Source organism: Moschus berezovskii, chromosome 19 (assembly GCF_049115385.1).
Source record: "Moschus berezovskii isolate FMDL1 chromosome 19, NW_MosBer_1.0, whole genome shotgun sequence".
Classification (NCBI taxonomy): domain Eukaryota; kingdom Metazoa; phylum Chordata; class Mammalia; order Artiodactyla; family Moschidae; genus Moschus; species Moschus berezovskii.
The window spans coordinates 61392068-61410171 of NC_142478.1; the positions used below are offsets into that span (position 1 = coordinate 61392068).

Consider the following 18104-nt stretch of genomic DNA (forward strand, 5'->3'; position numbering starts at 1 on the left):
ATGAACCAAATAAAGTCCTTTTGTTCAAGACATAGCTGACTTGGTTTACCAATAATTGCGACCAAAAGGTTCTGCCTGATGATGGTTGTGTGGCTGGCTTCCTAATGCTGACCTGAGAGGCACCAGTTGTCACTACTACTATTTATATTTTAAATACCCATCATCATCCGGGGTCCGGGAAAACCCTTCTTGAATCAGCCCGTGCACCTGGTGTCATTCAGCCTATAGTGAAGGCTGCAGTGGGCACTGTAGATGCCACACCGAGGTCCCTTCTGATCCCTCTTACCAGTTCTCGGTGCTGTCTTGCACCTTTGTGTGTTCTGTGGCACCTGACACTTTCAGAGGCTTGGGGCCGCCTCAGTGGAGTGCCTGAGAGTCCCTCCCACCTCCTGCATGAGCCCACGGCTGGGAGCACAGAAACCTCAGGGTGGGACCAACCCTGAGATGCAGCTGATGCTCCAGAGCTCCCCGTGGGACCCAGCTGAGCTGGGACTTCTCTGAAAGTCGCTTTCTTGTTGGGCTCCATCTCCTCCCTCTCCCGTTTCACTCATTCCCTTACTGGTTTCTCCTGGGAGCACTTCCTTAATAAATCACGTGCAACTCAATGGGATCCACTCTGGGGAAAAACTGCCAAGAGAACCACCCCCTGAACAAAACATCTCATCGAAATTGTCCTAAAACAGGTCCACCTGGCTTCAAGAGGCAAATGGAGACTCAAAACCCAGATGTAACTTTTATCAACACATCATATTTATTGGCAGACTGCAACATAAGGGGACGTTAAACACACCAAAGGCGGCTCTGTTTGGCCCAAAGCAAACATACTGGAAGAGTCCAGGACTCACTTTACATTTCCTATTTCCAACCCCAAGTCTTGGCAGCTTGGAAGTCTTCCCATGCTTCTCACATGTTCCCCTTAGGAAGATACTGAACCTATGACATCCAGGTCCAAAGCTTGTGTTTTTTTTTTTTTCTTTCTCTTTTTCACCTCATATTTATTATGCTCAAGATCTTTTACATTAGGAGAGCCATTTCCAAGGACTCCGTGGAACTTTAGCCAGTGAATCATAAAATATTAAGAGCAGGACTCTCCCACCTGACACTCAATTAACCCTGCCTCTAACAAATGAGTTTGCAGAGCCAAGGTGGATAAAAGAGAGTGGCATTGTTCTTCCTTTCCAATGGTGACTCTTGGCTGCTTTTACTAAAATCTCATGTTAGGAAAAACATGCAGCTTGATGTCTGGAAACCTCTGCCCCTGGCCACTGTTTCTCCGCCTTGAGCTGAAGTTAAATCCTCCCACCCCAAAAGGAAACGTCCAGAACATGACTTTCCGCCAGAGGGTGGGATAAATAAATAAAATCTAAACTAAATCATCCCACCTGCCCCTGCCCCAAGTGTCCCCCGCATGTGACACTCTTTATAGTGTCTGAGACACGGCTCATTATTTGCAGAGTGTTCAATTTTTTTTTTTGGTGGCATGAGTGTAATTGACAAAATGGTTGGGGTATTCATCAGTAATCTACATTGCTGGTTTCCCTGGTTCCCGTAGATAATTCACTAGGCTTTGTCACCCTGGAGATGGCTACAGGGAGGTAAAGTGACTTCCCAAAGCCATGCGGAGTCTGAAATCAGAATTCCAGGCCTGACTCCCAGCAGACTGCTCTGTCTGCTCCATCACACGCTGGCACATTAATAAGTAGTCTTCAGTGGCATTTTCTCATGCTTCTTTGATGGCATCTGCAGGCAGGATGATCCTTCTGATAAAAATCAGCTGTAGAAGCTCCTGGTGTGTCCCTTCAGTTCTTCCTCAAGGTGGCAGGGTGGGGGCGGGAGTGAAGGGGGAGGGGGCAGAGCAGCCAAATCCGCCTGGCCCCACTTCCCCTTCTGACTTGATTATCCAGGCAAGTGGGATTGTTAACATCACTGCCATTGCCATAGTAACAGAGCTTGAAAGATGCCACGCTGCCCTGGAAGGGATGTCTTGCTGGGTACCAGGAAAGAGCCAGGGATGTCAGGCAAAGGAAAGGTCCTGACTTGATAGCACAAAAGGGGTGAATGTCCAGAATCTCTTGGGGATGGGATGGGCATGAGAATCCTGGCTGAGGGTGAGGTGGCAGCAAGGCTCCCATTTCTCTCGGGGCTTTCTTGCTAATCTGCTCAGTAGCCACCCAGATTGCTCTCTCTAATGCTGTTGGCACTAACCTGTGCTGCTGAGGTTGACAGTGAGAGAATAGCACTGGGAGGGCGGGTAGGCCAGGCAAGATTCCAGTGGCTTCCAAGGGACCACTTGTGCCTTCTCCCAGATTTCAGAGCGGGAGGGTCTCATGGGTGGAGAGCTTGTGTTCCAGAGATTAGGAGCTCTGGTAGAGACATTCCAGGAAACACGGATCACTGCTGTGCTCTCTGCCAGCATACTGGCTTGCGGAAAAAAAATCCATAAGAAGGATCTTGCCTTTTGCTCTGAAGGCTACCAGGGGAGAAGGCATTGGCCACAGGAGCTGTTGACAAGCCTGAGACTTAAATGAAGGACAGGACAAAAGGAGAAGAGAAATAAAGACAGTAGGGGACACCCAGTAACACCTGCATCTGGATCAGAGCCAGCTTTCTATTTTTTCACTTTTAGGTCACGTCCCATGGCATGTGGGATCTTAGGGCTCTGAGCAGGGATCAAACCCAGGCCCCCTGCATTGGGAGCACAGAGTCTTAACCACTGCCTCTGGGGAAGTCTCCAGAACTGGCCTTTCTTGATGTGCCATGTGCTGTGCTCTATCAGTTGTGTCTGACTCTTTTGCAACCCCATGGACTATAGCCCTCCAGGCTCCTCCGTCCATGGGACTTCCCAGGCAAGAATACTAGAGGGGGTTGCCATTTCCTACTTCAGGGATCTTCCCTACTCAGGGATTGAACCCATGTCTCCTGCATTGGCAGATGGATTATTTATCGCTGCGCCACTTGGAAGATACCCAATCACAACTGAGCATCCTGGTGGGAATCCAGCTAAACAGCAACTTTAAGGACCAAAATTTTCTGTGAACCCAATCACGACTAGATTTCTAGAGCCGGCATTCGCTATTAGCATCCTCAACGCAGTCCAAATGAAACACACTACATACTCGAGTCACCGATGATGTCAGAATCACCTGCGCTTTGAAAATGACTGCGGGGCCCCATGCCTGCAGTGTCTGAGCAGCACGTCAGTGTGTGCTTAAGAGGCAGGCTCCAATGCCAGGCAGGCCGGGGTTGGAAGCTTGGTCCATCACTGCTCACCGGGTGACCTGGGAAAGTTTCCACACGGAGCTCTGAGCTCAGTTTATTCATCTCTGGAACGGAGGACACAACAGTACCTCCACCTTGGGGCGGCTGTGAGCGTTACAGGAGGTCATCTGGGCTGAAAGTTCGAGACTGTGCCTGGCTCACTCTGAGGGTTCTGATACAAGACGTTCCTGTAGGTATGAGGTGGGGCCCAGTATTTGCATTTGAAAAGTACTTCACAGTGATTCTCATCTGCAGACCTGCGGCTCTGGTGGGGAGGCAGCATTGAAAGGCGTCTGGCCAGTCTGCAGCATCAGGGTTATGATCGCCAACAGGTAGAACCTGGTCCATTATCAGTTCTTTGACTCGGAGGGAGGAGGGAGACTGACCTCGGAGGAGACCACGTGTGAGTGAGAAGGCGTCCCCATGTGGAGGCGAAGGATGCGAATGAACAGGAGAGGAGGGTGAGGGCGGGGCGGGTGGGGGACGGGGCTGGATGGAGGGAGGCAGGACGGGGGACAGGCGGAGCCCAGGGCCGTTTTCCAGGAAGCTCCCGGAGGGGGTCCCGGCACCGCTGACCCTCCGTCATCTCCCCGGTGTCCCTGGGAGCCCCGGCGCCACAGTCTTCAGCCCTAGTACACCTGGAAGTGTGCCGAAGTGGCCCCATCCTTCCAGCAGCGCAGGGTGTCCACGGCAACCGAGCGGCAGAGCGGGCAGGTGCGCTCGCGGTCCAGCCAGAGGCAGAGGCACTCCTCACAGAACACATGCTGCGGGGGACAGCAATCAGAACCACCGGGGTCTCTTCCCCCAGCACTCACCCCATGCCCGCCTCGGACCCAGTAGCGAACAAGACAGTCAATTTCTGCCCTGAGTAGTCAAGGGACGCTTCCTGGAGGTGGGGTGATGCTTGTGTTGAAGTCTGAAGGATGTTTAGGGGTTAACTGGGGGAAGAGAAGGGGTGGGGCTAGAGCATTCCAGGCTGAAGGGAACAGCTGTGCAAACCTCCTGAGATGGGGAAGTGTTTGAGAATCTCCAGATGCTCAAAGTGGCTACAGGGTGTAGGGTAGTAGGGGAGAGGAGGTGAGGAGGCCATGCAGAGCCCTGAAGGCCGTGCCCAAATTCTCACCATGGTCTGAAGTGCAGGATCCAGGGGTCAGCAGGCCCGGCAGCTGCACGAGGGCAGTGACTGCTGCTGCTGTAGCCCCACTGCCTAGCCCTGGCCTGCACTCTGACAAATGAATGCCTTCCCAGGCAGGTTAGGTGGAAGATTCTAGAGATACCAGGAGGATGAAGACCTGGTCCCTGGCCTCCAGGAGCTCACAGCATCCTTCTCAGAGATTCAGACAGGACAGAATCTAGTGCCAAATTAAGAGATTCAAAGCACATAGGACCCCAGGGGCTGGGCTGGAGTTCATGACCCAGGACTGCCTCCTTCATCTAGAGAAACAAAGGCGTGTCTACAGAGGGAGGGGGCAGAGGGGTCCTTCCAGGCTGGGATGTGTAGCATCAGGTCAGTTTGTGGTCGGTGGGGGATCGCAGGCGGGGCTGGATGGTTAATCGTTCCTTGGCTATGTCTCCTGGAGTGTGGACTTGGGAGAGATATCCTGGGGCGGGGGGTGTGCCACCCTGCCCTCAGGAGATGCTCTATCCATTTATCTGTCCCATCCACCCATCCATCCATCCATCTCTTCAACCATCCCATTCCTTCCATCCAGCCAATGTTTACTGAGTCAGTACTGTGGTTACACTAAGACGGACATGGTCACCGCTCCCAAGTGGCTTACAATCTGGCAAAGAGGAGACAGACCTTACCTAACCAGTTGCCCAATTAGCCATCTAGCTGACAACTGGGATAAGTGCTCCTAAGGAAAAACATAGGATCTGGAGGCTGCATAGCTAGGGGTGCTGGCCAGTCTGGGGAAACAGAATCAGGGAAGCCTTTAATGAGGATGTAACACGTGACTCATTCATCCATTTGCTCATTCATCCGGTGCATTTAGGAATTACTGAGGCCCTTTTCCCTGTGGAAGGCATCTTTGTCCTTGTCCTTCTAAGCCCAGCTCACAGGAGCAGAGCAAGACTGAGGCATGCGCTGGGCCCGGCCAGGTATGTGGGCTTCAACCAGCACTGGGTGTGGCCACTGCTCCTAGCTCTGGGATGGCAGTGTCTTGTCCAACCTCTCCCACCAATTCTAATCCAGTGGTGGGTACCACTAATCCATAGTGGGACCGGGAGAAGAATGCGAGAGAGACACGCAGACTAAGGCTTGGAGAGACTGCCGTTAAGGAAGAAGAAAATCTTTCACCTTGACATCATGTTCAAATCATCACTGCTACCGAGAAGGAAATACAGATGGCTCTGAAGCATATGAGAAGATGCTCATCTGCTCTCATAATTAGACAAATGCAAATGAAAACTGCACCAAGATAGCGTTTGTCACCTGTCAGACTGGCGAGGCTCAGGAAAGGCTTGATAATGTAGTGTGTTGGTGAGGGGGGCGAAGCAAGAGGGCACGGCACACTCCTCACTGGGAGCACAGATACACTCCTCTATGGAGGGCGATTTAGCAGTATCGTCAGACTGCATACCCTCTGACCCAGCAATTCCACTATTACTGGGAATACATTAGGATACATTCCTGGGAATACAGTAGGATACATTCCTACTAAGAACTTGTGAAATGGAATATGTGCCAATGAGAGCTAATGTTTATGGAACCCTGACCATGTGCCAGGTGTAGTTCTAGATGTATCACCTGAATCAACTCATTTAATCAACACAATGAGTCCAGGTAGGTGCTACAGATCTCCCTATCCCTGACCCCTCCTGACAACCATACTTGTCGTAACAAAAGATTATGAACCACTAAAGACCCATCAATGGGAGGATGGTTGAACAAAGATGGTCAATCCATAAAATGGGAGGTTATGCAAATAAGGAGCAATCTCTTCAGGCAGTTTCAAATCAAAAAGAAATGATGCAGAATGCAGCTTGGAAAGAATGGGCCACAAGTTAGGTCTTTTGGGAAATGATATGTTCATGGTGTGTGTTGTGTATTTAAACTTTTCAGAGCATCTCTGGAAAGATATAAAGGGAAGTGGCAACAATGGTTGCCTGTGTGGGTATTTAGGGGCCTAGGGAGCTAGGGATAAGTGAAGGAGCCCTGTCATCACTTCCCTTTTTGTGTCTTTAGAATATCTTTTTAATGAACTTTTTATGTTGAAATAATCTTGTACTGTGCTGTGCTTAGTCGTTCAGTCATGTCCAACTCTTTGTGACCCCATGGACTGCAGCACAGCAGGTGCCTCTGGGGATTCTCTAGGCATGAATAATGGAGTGGGTTTCCATGCCTTCCTCCAGGGGGTCTTCCCATCCCAGGGATCAAACCCACGTCTCCTGCATTGCAGGTGGATTCTTTACTGACTGAGCCACCAGGGAAGCCCAAGAATACTGGAGTGGGTAGCCTATCCGTTCTCCAGGGGGTCTTTTGACCCAGGAATCAAATCAGGGTCTCCTGCATTGCAGGTGGTAGCTGAGCTACCAGGGAAGTCTGCAAAGTTCCTGGATACCCCTCCCCCAGTTTCAGTCTCCCCCAGTACCATCCTCTTGCATCACCATGGTCGATGTGTCAAAGCCAAGAAGGAAACCCACACAGAGGCATGACCACGGACTAGACTGTAGCCTCTCTTCGGATTTTATGACACTAGTTTTTCTCTCCTGTCTTCTCTCTGTATCAGGTCCCACACTGCATTTGATCATCATGACTTCTTCATCTCCTTTTTGAATGTTTGAGTCACACAAATTTATTTTCAATTTAAAAAATAAATACAATTAAAAATTAAAAATGAACCTCTTAAACATCCCCAAACAGCAAAAACAAAAAAATTTTGTCGGTGACATAAAAGGCCCCCACCTCTTGTACTCCTACCCCTGAGTGGTGGGGGCAAGGGGAGAGGGGGAGAGCCGTGTGCTCTTCCATTCCTTTCAGTCTGCAGGCTACGGCTCCCCCAAAGCCTTCTCAACCTCCAACTCACCGTGTTCTGGCCCGGTCCCCTGGGATGCTGCATGAATCTCTCTTACACAGCACTTATCACTGCCTGCCTTGTTTCATAGTTATTTATGTATGTGCCTGTTTCCAGGGGGACTGTGTGCTTCTAGAGAAGGGGACAGGGCCTGTGTGCCCCTTGCCTCCCCTCCCCGGTATCTGATAGGATGCTTTGACTCATACACATTTGCTAAATTGACATCTTAGCCCGCCCCCATGTCAGGAAGGGGAGGGGGAGGGGGAGGGTTGGGGGAGGAGGAGAAGGGATAAGTTTAGGCAGCTAAAAGTAACTGACCAGTACTATGAGTTGGTGACTCGTAACTAATAATGAAAACAAGTGGTAGTGAGTTGGCTTCATTAGTATAAAGATACTAATAACTGTAATAGTATAAAGTTTTAGGGCTGAATATTTCAAATTTAGCTCTTTCCAGGGATGATTTCATTTGATCATAAGAATAGCTCTTATGATTAAATAAAGTAGGCACTATTATGATACCTGTTTTATAAATGGAAACAACCAAGGTTTAGGGAGATGGACTGAGCCACTTGGGGTCCACACACCTGCTGAGATTCACATGCAGAACATTCTGACACTGTACCATACCAAAGTGTGCATTTTTTACATTTTACTGATGAAACCAAGGCTCGGAGTGGTGAAGTAACCTGCCCCAGGGCAGCCAGCTGGGAAAAGGCAGAACTGAGTTTTATACTTGGGTCTGACAGACTCCAGGTTTCACCACACTTCTCCCAGAGACCCAGCCCAGAACCCCTGAGGTTTGGCCAGAGGACAGGCACCTGGAACTCCTGCATGGAGTTGGGACCTGCGGTCCCATGCCCGTCTCCAGTGGTTCCGCCCAGCCCTGCTCACCTGGCACATGAGGACCAGAGGCTCTCGGAACTCAGCCTGGCAGATGGCACAGATGTCACCAGCTTCTGTGCACTGCTGCCCCGTGGCCCGGACTCCGTAATTCTGCTTGACAGAGGGGAGGGAGAAAGGCACAAACACAGCTATGGCCCCTTGCTGGAGAGGTACCCTCAGAAGCAGTGTGGTCTGTTCCCAGCTCCTGGTTCCTATGAGCTCAGTGAGGCCCATCAGAAGCCAACTCACCTGAGAGGTGCAGAGAAGCTTCAGGGCCTTCCTGACTCCGCCCACACGGCCACAAATGTCGAAGGACTGAAAGGAGAGTGAGTGGATGGCTACAAACTATCCAAGGATGGTTCAGGATCTTTCTCACCACGGGCTCATCTTTGAACATCTGCAGGGTACATCCTCCCATTTGAAACTCCCCATTCCCACCAGTTTTTCTTGGCTTCTGTCTTGCTACCCATCAGCAGTCTCCTCTGCCAGTGGGATGAATATATGGCATGCCTACTGCCCCTTCCCCCACCATAAGCCCAGGGCAGGCATTGCTAATCGATCACTCTTCTGAGCCAGGCTATGATCATCCTTCTCCATCTAGCACTCCTGTCAGTCACAGCCAGCAGATCAGAATCGGCAGGCAAGACAAGCCCCAGTGGTTGACTCTACATGGACTGTGTGGCTAGTCCTGCATTAAGGAAAGGGAACACATGATTCTTCCAGGATTCTCTAAAGCCAGAAATAGATATGGAAAAAGAAAAAGGAGGATGCGTTTATTGTTGGGGAGTGGGGAATCTGACTCTGCACTAACGATGAAAAGGGGAGTGCCCTATACTGATTTGCAGAGTTGAGCATGTGCAATTTAAGAGGAACAGAAAACAAATGCCATGGCCGTGCTGTTGGTGGGTTGAGATCTCCAGACTCTGGAGGCAGCCTGCCTGGGTTTGATGCTCGTTCTGTGATCTCCAGCTGAGTGATGCTGGACAAGTTACTTCTCTCTGGACCTCAGTACACTTCCCATAACATTGACATGATAATGGAATAGATCTGGAAGGCTTGTTGTGAAGAAGACAATGAGAAAGGTTGGCATATAGTCAGTTTTATGGGCAAGAAATTAGGAAGGCTGTACCTATAAATGCAGGGAAGTACTGACATATGGTATAATGTGGCAGAATCTCAGAAATGACCGTAAGTGAAAGAAGCCAGACACTAAAGATCACAGAGTGTATGATTCCATTTACGTGAAAATGCCCAGGAAAGGTAAATCCAGAGAGTCTTCAGAAAGAAGACCTGTGGTGGCCAGTGGCTGATAGAAGAATGAAGAGGGATGCTTCATAAGTTGCTGCTGTTGTTTAGTTGCTAAGTCATGTTCAACTCTTTGTGACTTCATGGACTGTGACCCACCAGGTTCCTCTGTCCAGGAGATTTCCCAGACAAGAATACTGAAGAAGATTGCCATTTCCTCCTCCAGGGGACCTTCCCGACCCAGGGATCAAACCTGTGTCTCCTGCACTGGCAGGAAGGTTCTTTACTACTGAGCTACCTTTCTTTGTGGACATTATCCTGGAACTAGACAGTGGTGGTGGTGACACAACATTGAGAATCTTCTAAATGCCACTGAACTGTTCACTATAAAATGATAAAATAATTTCGTATTATATGAATTTATTTATCAGTTAAACAGAAAGACATTAGGGTGTTTATCCAGGTTCCTCACTTACCCACCCCCCACCACCTACCAGGTTCAGCTGGTGAATGGGTCGTCATCAGGCCAGCCCTTTAGCCCCCCAGGCCACCTCACCTTGCAGAGGCTGTAGAGGACGATCAGGACCCCTCCCAGGAAGTAGCTGTTGGAGGAATCATCACCCATGATGTATTTATACCATAGCTGGATGGGAACGAGGGATCGGAACAGCTGGCTCAGCTCCTCGATGACCAGATAGAACTTTCCCTGCAACCACACAGAAAGCATCAATTATTATCAGCAGTAAAGACCCAAAGGACCCAGCTGGGGGGCCCTCCAGCCCAGGGAGTAATGACATTCCAGGTCACAGCCAGCCCATTAATCAGCTCTGGAAAGCACTCAGGCCTGCTCCTAATGGGCCTGCGATGTGGCCGGGGAGACGAGGCCCCTGCCCGCTGCCCACCAGCCCAGGAGATCAACGCTCTGAGGATCGCCTTTCAGGGAGGCAGAAACTGGACACCTTTGGTAGAAGGTTGGAGTGGGAGTCACTCCCTGGTGCCTGCTGTGGCTTTGAGGGCTCCAAGCGGATCGTGGGGCAACAGTCACTGGCCTGCACACAGATCACGCTCATCTCTAGGGGGCTGGGCCCAGCTTCGCAGGCAACTGCCCTCAGTGGCAGGGGCAGGGTGGACCACGGGAAGCAGAGAAGGATAGGCAGAGAAGAGGAGGGGAAAAGATGGCCCAGCTCCCCTGCCTACTGTCTCCAAGGAGGCAGGATCGCATGTGGGGAAAGAACATGGACTCAGGGGTGGGGTCTCAGGTTGGGGGGACTCAGAACCTCATGTTCACGAGCTACATGTTCATAAGCCTCACCATCATCATCTACAGAATGGGAATTGCAACTGCTACCTTCTAGGTGGCTGTGAAGATTAAAGGAAATAAACAGGAAAAGTATCTAGGGTTCTCTTTCTCTTCCTCTCTTGGCTTTTATTCAAGTCCCTCAGCTCTCTGGGGCCTGTGCTATAAAATGGACATGAAAAAAAAAAAGAAGAAAAAAAAAATGGACATGAAAATAACCTACCCTGCTGTGTTCAATGAAGTTAAACAGAAACCTCTTTCAGGACCCAGAAATTCCACTCTCAGGTGTGCACCCAAGAGAAAGGAAAATATATGTCCATTCACAGGTAAATGTTCATAGCAGCTTTATCCATAATATTGCCAAACTGGAAACAGCCCAAACGTCCATCCATGGAAGAATGGATAAACAAATTGTGGTATATTTATACAACAGGGTATTACTCAGCAATAAAAAAGGAACAAATGTTTATGATACACAACAGCCTGGATGAGTCTCACACATTCTAGCCAATCAAAGGAGACAGATACAAAAGAGTACATATTGTGTCATTGTGATTTACATGAAGATCTAGAATAGGCCATGGTAAACTGCAATGATGGAAACAAGATCAGTGGTTGCCTGCGGAGAGATGGGGGAGGACGGACTGTAAACGGGCATCAAGGATTTTGGGGGAATGAAAGAAATTTCTGATTGTCTATATAAAATTTTATATTGTATAAGTGATGGAAAAGGTCAGTTTCATTCCAATCCCAAAGAAAGGCAATGCCAAAGAATGCTCAAACTACCACACAACTGCACTCATCTCACATGCTAGTAAAATAATGCTTAAAATTCTCCAAGCCATGCTTCAGCAATACATGAACCGTGAACTTCCAGATGTTCAAGTTGGTTTCAGAAAAGGCAGAGGCACCAGAGATCAAATTGCCAACATCCGCTGGATCATGGAAAAAGCAAGAGAGTTCCAGAAAAACATCTATTTCTGCTTTATTGACTATGCCAAAGCCTTTGACTGTGTGGATCACAATAAACTGTGGAACATTCTGAAAGAGATGGGAATACCAGACCACCTGACCTGCCTCTTGAGAAACCTGTATGCAGGTCAGGAAGCAACAGTTAGAACTGGACATGGAACAACAGACTGGTTCCAAATAGGAAAAGGAGTACGTCAAGGCTGTATATTGTCACCCTGCTTATTTAACTTATATGCAGAGTACGTCACGAGAAACGCCGGGCTGGAAGAAGCACAAGCTGGAATCAAGACTGCCGGGAGAAATATCAATAACCTCAGATATGCAGATGACACCACCCTTATGGCAGAAGCAAAGAAGAACTAAAGAGCCTCTTGATGAAAGTGAAAGAGGAGAGTGAAAAAGTTGGCTTAAAGCTCAACATTCAGAAAACAAAGATCATGGCATCCGGTCCCATCACTTCATGGCAGATAGATGGGGAAACAGTGGAAAAAGTGGCTCACTTTTTCTGGGCTCCAAAATCACTGCAGATGGAGATTGCAGCAATGAAATTAAAAGACACTTACTCCTTGTAAGGAAAGTTATGACCAACCTAGACACCATATTAAAAAGCAGAGACAACTACTTTGCCAACGAAGGTCTGTTTAGTCAAGGCTATGGTTTTTCCAGTGGTCATGTATGGATGTGAAGGTTGGACTATCAAGAAAGCTGAGCACCAAAGAATTGATGCTTTTGAACTGCAGTGTTGGAGAAGACTCTTGAGAGTCCCTTGGACTGCAAGGAGATCCAACCAGTCCATCCTAAAGGAGATCAGTCCTGGGTGTTCATTGGAAGGACTGATGTTGAAGCTGAAACTCCAACACTTTGGCCACCTGATGCGAAGAGCTGACTCATTGGAAAAGACCCTGATGCTGGGAAAGATTAAGGGCAGGAGGAGAAGGGGATGACAGAGGATGAGATGGTTGGATGGCATCATCGACTCGATGGACATGGGTTTGGGTGGACTCTGGGAATTGGTAATGGACAGGGAGGCCTGGCGTGCTGCAATTCATGGGGTTGCAAAGAGTCGGACATGACTAAGCGACTGAACTGAACTGAACTGATAGTGATGGGGTGGTGGTTATTTGTGTGGATACATTTGCTAAAACTCACTGAAATGTGTGCTTCAAATCTATCTGTTTTGTTGTACAGATATACAATGTTCTACACCTCAATAAAGCCAACTGAAAGAAACAAACAGAAACAAACAGCTCTGCCCCAAGCATGCACGGCCTTAAAAATATGAGTAGGGACTTCCCAGGTGGTCCAGTGGTTAAGATCCTGCATTCCCAATGCAGGGGGCCCTGGTTTGATACCTGGTCAGGGAACTATTAGTAGATCCCACATGTCTCAACTAAGAGTTCTCAACTAAAGATTCCTCAACTAAAGATTCCTCGTGCCACAGTGAAGACCAAAGATACCAACTAAGACCCCATGCAGCCAAATAAATAAATACATAAATAAATGTTTTTTAAAAAGTGAATAATTTTTGTTCCAGCAATTCTACTTCTAGGAATTTATCCTAATAAATCAGGGATTTGGGTTAATAGATATGTCAGTAAGAATGGCCACTGCAGCATTCATTGTAACAGAGCAAAAAAAAAACAGGTGACAAAGTAAATGTGTACAAAGAGGGTCTGGTCATGACAGAGATCGATAAAGCAAGGCCATACAGACAGCCAGTCAAATACCATCCTGAAAATGATTGACTTTGCAGTGAAGAAATCCAGCACATATTGCCTTAACCAAGGTTAATTAAGGTTAACATCCCCAGTAATAAATCACTTAAGCCTAAACCCCTGATATGATGCACTGAGAAGAACACAGTATCACTCTTGTGTATTCTGGTCAAAAACTTAGAACCTCAATTGAATCATGAGAAAACAAAAGACAAATCCAAACTGAGGAACATTCTACAAGATAACTATCCGGCATTGTTCAAAAGCATGACGTTCAGGAAAGACCAAGAAAAGACCAAGGAATTGTTAGACTAGAGAAGAAGGTGAGTGAAAGTTGCTCAGTCATGTTCTACTCTTTGCGACCCCATGGACCATAGCCTGCCAGGTTCCTCTGTCCATGGAATTCTTCAAGAGTGAGTAGCCATTCCCTTCTTCAGGGGATCTTACTGACTCAGGGACTGAATCTGGGTCTCCTGCATTGCAGGAAGATTCTTTAACATCTAAGCCAAGACTAGGGAGATGTGACTAATGCAATGTGGAATCTCAGATTTGGTCCTTAGATCAGGAAAAAGACATCTGTGGGACAATGAGCAAAATGTGACAAGGTCTGCAGTTTAGCTACTAGTGAGGGAACAGATCTTAATTTCTTGGCTTTGCTAACTGAACTATGATTATATTAAATGTAACATTAGGGGAAGCTAGGCGACGGGTACATGGGAACTCTGCACTATTTTTGCAACTTTGCTCTGAGTTGAAAATTATTCCAAAATAAAAAATTAAAAAAGAAATAATCCTGGCAAAAGATAGCTATTGATTCAGGGAAATGCTCATATTATAGTTCCAAGTGGAAAAGCCACAGAATGCAGAAACTACTCATTTTCGTTGTGGTTTTCTGTCTTTTCCAATTTTTTCAGTACTGAGCATATGATGTGTTTAAATTAGAGGGAGAAAAAGGTTATGAAAACATGTTGTGTATCCACAAATGGATGATGTAAAAGGCTATGGATAGAGACTTTATATTCATGTTGGTATATTCTGTCTTGATGACCTGGGTACAGGTCACTCGCAAGGGGACCCCTTGAAGTGGATATACCCACATCTGCTAAGGACCGAGGACGGGCATCCAGTCACTACCGTTCACCCCATGTCTGACCTTGCAGAATCAGAACCTCACTCCAGACCTACTGAAGCCCAGAACCATCTGTAACTTAACAAGGTTCCCAGGTGATGGGTGTGCAGGTTTAAGTTTGAGAAGCTCTCTTTCAATGGATAAGTGGAAGAAGGACAGTGCAGTAATGTGAGCACGATGAGGGAAGAAGGTGTTGCAGAAGCCCAGAGGTGATGGAAAAGATAGTCAGTCTTTGGATATCTTGCTGGGAAGCCTCCTGTTCTGTCCACCTGGCCCCATGATGGGTGAGGATATGACCACCTCATGAAAGGTCTTATGTCCCTGTGTCTCTGGAAACCCTTGCCAGCTGGCATCTGGCTGGCTCTGGGGGACAGACCCTCCTGTCCCCTCTCAGGCTGATCTTGTACCACCAGTCTGACTTGGTGGGTAAGAGTGCGGCCTCAGGAACCACACAGCCTAGAGTCAGATCCTATTGCCAGCTACCTTGCTATTTCTGTTCTGTTGTCATTGTCTTTGGATTCCCCCAATTCTCAGGCTCCACTGGCTTAGGGTTGGTCCCCTGGTCCCACACTTCCCACTGGCCTAATGAGTGAATCCAGAACAAAGATCAGCGACTTTTTTCTTCTGCCACGGGCCAGATAGTGACTACTTTGGCTTGGAGGTCATACAGCCTCTGTCACCACTATACCCCTCAGCTATTGACAACAGACAAACAAATAGGCAAGGCTGTAAAATTTTATCTACCAAAACAGGTGTCGGGGCATATTTGAATACAGTTTGTGGTTTACTGACCCCTGATCTACACATCAGAAGCTAGATAAGTCAAGTCTGGGGGCTCCCAACATATCCCCAGAATTTCAGGGCAGACTCAGGGAACAGCTTTTGGGCCCTTCTTTCAGGTGCTTTGCTGTGAAGACTAAGCTCCTTCTCTGCAGATGGATGTCTGGTCCCATACTCTTTGCTGAGCTAACACCTGTATATCTTCTGTGTCTCAGCTAGCTGTCACCTCCTATGAGGACTCGTCCCCAACTACTTAATTAGGTGCTCCTGTTACACCCTTTATATCACTCTTTTAGATCACCTCTCACAATATTTAAAAAACTATCTCTCTCTTCCTTTGGATTGTAAGCCCCATCAGCATGACGATAATTTGGCTCCTGGTCATATCACCAGCACGCAGCACAAAGTAGGTGCTTACTTAAGAGCTAGACACTTTGGAAGCACAAGATTTCCACTCTTATTACTCAGATCAATGTCTAGAGTTTGCTGATGGAGAAACAGAATTGGAACATGGAAGAGAGTACTTTTCTTTATAAGCAAACCCTGATGTCACAGAAAAAAAAATAAAGGGAGAGAGAGAGCTAAAGGTAGCAATTAGCTGCTGGCGGGGTAGGGGGAGGCACTTGGAGAAGGAGATAGAACCACCGGGGAGAACTGGGCATATCCCAGTGAAACCATCTCTCTCTAATTAAGCAGTTTTATAATTCCAGGTTGCTTAAGCGTGTTATTTCTGACGACCACCAAATGGAATGTGTGGTTTCTCCAGGGTGTCAGAGAACAAGGAAAACGATCAGATTATGAGCCGTCTGGCCTCCCTGTCACCCGTGAAGGGGGAACAGTAGCAATTGCTGCAGAACTTGGGCATGGAGAGTTTGCTGCTGGGATTCTGATAAAGGGGGCGGTAACTGTCGAGATGGAGATGGCGGATTCGGTTCTGACTTTCTTACTGCTTGGAGGGGGGAGGGAAGGACTACAAGTGAACTGGGAAGCTAGGAAACAACAGAGAGCTGACTCTGGAAGCGGGTGGGAAGTGAAGGCAAGTGGGTACCGAGAAGCCGAAGAAAGGAACGGAGAAAGAGCACTCTGGAGAAACACACCTAGGAAAGGCGATGTGAAGGATTACAGGGATGAAGAGGAAGGGGACGGAGACATAAGCAGAGAGTTGTTAGCAGCATAAAGGTACAAAGACATAAAGAATAGACAGACACGGAAAGGAGATTTTTTTCTGCATCAGAATTAATAATGAATAATTATGCAACTTTACCTGTTCACGAATTCCTTTCATAAACATTTTTCTCATCTACAGAAGTAGGACAGCACAGTGGTTAAGGGCACGCAATTTGGGGCTCCAAGGTCAAATATGCTGCCTACTAAATTCGTTGACTTAGGGCAATAATTAAACTTCTCTGAGCCTCAGTTTACTCATCTGTAAGTGGGCTTGAAAACAAACACACACAGTGGAAAACAACCAAAAAAAAAAAAAAAGGGCCCCGATATGTACGTTTCCAATTTCTCTGGTGTAAATACTCCCACCAGGCCAATTTCAAGCTACCTAGGGTTTAAGGACTATTTGCAAATTTCCTGAAGATGTAACCATCAGCTCTCACAAGCCTGTGCAAGTTGGCTCCAATACACCAAAATGATTGAGAGGACTGAGCATATGAACCTAAAATACAGGTACCCAGAAAGGGCCCAGTGCATGATGAGAGCCAGGAAAGAGCCTCATGATGACCTGGGGATGTGGGCACTACCACTGTCACCTTCTTTCAGACACGGGGCACCCCAGGTTCCAAAGAATAGGACTGAACCAGAGGTTCAGTGGTGCTACCTGGGACGCCCAGGCCCCATGAGACCTGGTAGCCGTCAGAGCCTGCCCCTCGCTTGCCTGTCTTCCTCCAGCACCACATTATGAAAAACCCAAAGGTAGACTACATGCAGACGCCATGTGCTGAGGGACAGGCTCTGAGCAAGACTACATGGAGGAGAAGCAAGGAACCCAGATAACAGGGAGAACTGAGGCAGCAACCATAGGACCCTGACAATTCATCCCACCCGTGCCAGCTTAGCCATCAGACCCGTGAGTGAAAAAGCCATCTTACATGGTCCAGACTCACTGTACCTCACATGAGGATCAGCTGTCTTCAGTGTGTCCTGGCTGAACTCCTGACCCACAGAATCACAGGAAATAATGAAATGGTGGTTGTTTGAGAACAAAAGAAAGGAAAAAAAAGAAAGAACAACAGACTTGGACTATGAAGAAAGCTGATCGCTGAAGAATTGATGCTTTTGAACTGTGGTGCTGGAGAAGACTCTTGAGAGTCCCTTGGACTGCAAGGAGATCCAACCAGTCCATTCTAGAGGAGATCAATCCTGGGTGTTCATTGGAAGGACTGATGCTAAAGCTGAAACTCCAATACTTTGGCCACCTCATGTGAAGAGTTGACTTACTGGAAAAGACTCTGATGCTGGGAAAGATTGAGGGCAGGAGGAGAAGGGGACGACAGAGAATGAGATGGCTGGATGGCATTACTGACTCGATGGACATGAGTTTGAGTGAACTCCAGGAGTTGGTGATGGACAGGGAGGCCTGGCGTGCTGTGATTCATGGGGTTGCAAAGAGTCGGACACGACTGAGCGACTGAACTGAACTGAAGGATACTCAGCCAGTGCTATGGATTGAATGTGTCCCCACAAAATTTTTACTCTGAAGCCCTTACCCCCAGTATGATGGTATCAGGAGAAAGGGGTCTTTTGAGAGGTAATTAGGTTATGAGCATGGAGCCCTTCAGGAGGATGAAGGGCTTCAT

The 18104-nt window shown here is 47.9% G+C and overlaps 1 protein-coding gene across 1 annotated transcript in view; it reads right to left on the minus strand.

The window, feature by feature from the left end:
- Window positions 1-745: 745 nt before the first annotated feature.
- RNFT2 (ring finger protein, transmembrane 2) overlaps window positions 746-18104 on the minus strand; it is a 65108-nt gene continuing 47749 nt past the window's right edge. Inside the window, exons 8-11 of the mRNA XM_055405211.2 lie at window positions 9961-10110; window positions 8409-8474; window positions 8169-8270; window positions 746-4022 (exon numbers count right to left, since the gene is read on the minus strand). Of these exons, the coding sequence (XP_055261186.1) occupies window positions 3888-4022; window positions 8169-8270; window positions 8409-8474; window positions 9961-10110 (453 nt within the window). The 3' untranslated portion in view covers window positions 746-3887. The remainder of the gene's footprint in view (window positions 4023-8168; window positions 8271-8408; window positions 8475-9960; window positions 10111-18104) is intronic.